This window comes from Coturnix japonica, chromosome 31 (genome assembly GCF_054131305.1).
Source record: "Coturnix japonica strain WE chromosome 31, WE-NBRP24, whole genome shotgun sequence".
NCBI classification, from domain to species: domain Eukaryota; kingdom Metazoa; phylum Chordata; class Aves; order Galliformes; family Phasianidae; genus Coturnix; species Coturnix japonica.
In genome coordinates this window covers 3,189,022-3,192,417 of record NC_140693.1, presented here as the reverse complement: position 1 = coordinate 3,192,417, position 3,396 = coordinate 3,189,022, and the positions used below count along the sequence as shown (strand labels likewise).

The 3,396-nt window shown below is 50.0% G+C and overlaps 1 protein-coding gene across 1 annotated transcript; it reads left to right on the top strand.

Annotated features, from left to right (window-relative positions):
- The first annotated feature begins 1,568 nt into the window (after positions 1-1,568).
- LOC146755627 (uncharacterized) lies at positions 1,569-2,867 on the top strand. Its single transcript, XM_085525331.1, has 2 exons — positions 1,569-1,704; positions 1,889-2,867. Exon 2 carries the CDS (start codon positions 1,981-1,983, stop codon positions 2,836-2,838), a length of 858 nt encoding a protein of 285 aa, XP_085381457.1. The 5' UTR covers positions 1,569-1,704; positions 1,889-1,980; the 3' UTR covers positions 2,839-2,867.
- Positions 2,868-3,396: the final 529 nt, after the last annotated feature.

The window sequence follows — 3,396 nt, the reverse complement described above, 5'->3', positions numbered from 1 at the left end:
GTTTAGATACCAGTCCCATGAGGTCCTTCGACAGTGCTAGTACTTATTTTTCTCCTTCACAAGGTCATTTAAATTTCAAACATTAATTTACGTGGTCCTTCATGTCAAAAGAAAACAAACTTGTTGTCACTCAGTCCATAGGTTTCAGATTACTTCTCAATGAAACATCTTCTTAGACATTTTATATACATTCACCCAAAATGGTACATGAAAAGAGGTAGATGTTCCTATCTTCAAGGAGCTTAATTCATCTTGCATTTTATACCCCTCTGGACAGGAATTAAATAAAAAATACCCAAAAAGAAGCATAGAACTTTCATATGACACGGGAGGAAGAAGGCCCAAAATGAAATTATACTCCAAATAGAACAGAAATACAAGCAAGCACTAGCGAGGGGACAGTTCATCTTTTTGCAGTAGAATTTTCACCTTCAGCCAGGAATTGCTGCCCCTGAGCCTTCAAAGCTAGCTGAAAGAGAGAAGCCTCAAAACCACTTGCTGGGAGACAGCATCAATTCAGCCACAACTCAAACAGGACAGTCCTTATGGAAGTCACAAGGCAAGTCTGATACTCAGTAGCACTTTGAAAGCAGTAACAAAACATCCGTTCACTTATGTGGGTGCCATTTTCTACATAGTGCCAGTACAGCATTCAATTGGGCGATATTCTGTGACAGTAGATATGCTCTCCATACAAGTGAAGGTGTAAGAATCATAAAGTACCTTTGTCTGGAGATCAGCTAGAGCTGAACTGTTGTTGGTAATGCACTACATTTTCTCCACTGAGTGCTAATAACTTGATGTATGTGCATTTGACTTCTGTTTTGTATCTCTTCCAAAACAGAAAAACAAGACACTGGATGTAAGAAGTAACTTTATTACTCTAAGATAAATCTACTCCAAGATGGCTTATGAAAATGGCTAAAGCACAGTGTTATGTACAGGAATAAAATTTATATACTTACTAATAAAAACATCACTTTACTAAAAAACAGAAAAAAAAAAATATTTTTAATCTTCCATAATAAAAAACCATGTAACTTTCCTTTACACCAGCAGCATATGTCCAACTAAATACTTGGATAGAAAATTGTTTCTTATTTTACCTTCTTCAAACTACTTGATAAACAAATCTTAAAACAGATTCCATACACTGGCAGTGAAAATTCATTAACAAAGGTTTCCCTCAGCATCTAAATCAGAGTGATCTTGGGTAACACAAAATCATAGATTCATAAAGGCCGAAAAAGATCTCCAAGATCACCAACTTCAAGAGACAGAGGGAAGCAGGAAATTTTATTGAATAATAAAACGTGCAGCACGTGAGGCTGGCGCATAGTGATGAGCAAGCAGTGGATGATGCCGTCGCTGTGGGACGGGTGGTGATGTCCCCCAGTGAAGGCAAGGCCCAGCAACACGGCCAAGCCCTGGTCTGTGACATCTCCGTGCGATGGATTGTGACTGCTTGGCCCACGCTGCTCCAATGCGGGCGCAGCAGCCCAGCCCAGCAGTTCATGCCTGGCCTCCAACCGAGCGAGTGTGCGAGGACTGGAGTGTGGACAGGGCAAGTTTTGGAGCTGGAACGTGATCTGGGTGTTGCTTGCGCAGCACTCAGCCGCCGTCCCAGAGCCTCTTGAGCTGTACCCCGACCCTGCTGGTTGCAGGCGTCTGGGACATCTAGGAGAGGAGCGTGCAGCAGCGCAGGTGGGCAGCGTGGCAATGCCTGACGCCAGAAGCTGGGGGTGCTTCTTGAGGGCCCCTCCCCAGGCCGGCCTATGCCCGTGGGGACATGGCCCCCGCAGTGGCAGGAGGGGAACAGGGACCGGGAGGGTTTGCTGATGAGAGACTGGGACAGTGAGTGACCGTGGCCTCTCTCTGTCTTTTGCAGTTGGTGACACCGTCTTTCTGCCTGCTGCAGCACCTGTGAGGGGAGCAGCTTCCCGACCTCAGCTCTCCCCAGCCCACCGAACAGCCCGGGCCATGGATGCGACATCCGACTGGACCTGCCCCATCTGTGGGCAAGTACGGGAGGATGTGGCTTACGTGACCCCCTGCCAGCACCAGCTGTGCTACGGCTGTGCCGTCTGGTGGGCACAGAAGAAGCCGAGTTGTGCCGTATGCGGGCACAAAGTCGCCACCATCCGATACTCGGTGAGGTTGGACGAGGATTACCTGGAGTGTGCTGTCCTGCAGCCCGCAGCGCACTCAGGTGACGGCCTGCAGGACGAGCAGGGGCCTGCAGAGCCGGTGCTCATCCCAGCTGAGCACAACTTCCCAGCCGAGGTCTGGGCTGCCTTCTTCCAGCAACATCCGGAAGACCTCGGACCCCTGCTCCAATGGCTGCAGGAAGAGATCCATGAGGTGTCCAGCGACGACTGGTGGGAAGTCTACGTGGCACAGTGCACCACCGTGAACTTCCTGTGCCAGCACGGGCTGGACCAGGAGGCCTTGGTGCAGGCGCTGCAGATGACCACCAGTGGTGACGTGGTGCCCTTCGTCAGAAGGCTCATCGGCACCGCTGCAGCCCTGTACGGCCCCACCATCCGCCACCAGCTGGACCACCAGGACACCCGTGCTGCTGGAGGGAGGGAGGACAGTCCTGCAGCCAGCACCAGCACCAGCACCTCCCATCAGGATCCTCCTGCCTCGGGCCCAGGCCGCTCCACCAGCACCGCAGGGCCCAGCACGGAGCCAGGGCAGGCGGCCACAGCGGGTCCCTCTTCCCAGGGCAGGGACCGCTCGTCTGGGGGGCCCCGGCGCCCCCCGAAGAGGAAGGCCCGCAGCAGCCCCCAGGACTCTGCGCCGCCCTGCAAGAGGCGGCCCCGGCGGCGGCACTAGGACGGCTCCGGCGGGCCGGGAGCCCAACATCTGCCTCTCGGCCTGCTGCTTATTTATTAGAATACCTAATAAACATCCCTTAAAACTTAGAACAAAAAGTCTCTGTGTTTTTGACAAGAAAGTCTCTGTGTTTTTGACAAGACTGCTGGCGTTGCTGTTCCTACCCATGCTACCCATGCTGCTTTCTCCATATTTCTGCCCTTATAGATAGAGGGTGTTAAATTTCATCTTTGAAATTTATGACCGTAAATCAGCACTCCTGATATTACTAATAAAAGAGACAAAGACCCTAATAAGCAGAAGATGGGCCAATTATGATTGCATGTGATGACACTGTGTGATGACATCACAAAATCAGACCCCATCCCAAACCATCCCACTGTGAGTAATGCAGGAACTCATCAGAGGAAGGAAAACACACGGAACACTAAAGAATCAAACTCCAATCCAATAGCAGCACATAGCCTTGAGTGATACCCTTGATTTTTGAAACATTTAAGTTACATCATGATCTTTTTTTACTTGAATCCCCCGATTTTTTTTAAATGGAGAACAGCT

Coding starts and splice junctions, on each gene's coding strand:
- LOC146755627 (XM_085525331.1), top strand. CDS start 1,981: ATGGATGCGACATCCGACTGGACCTGCCCCATCTGTGGGCAAGTACGG.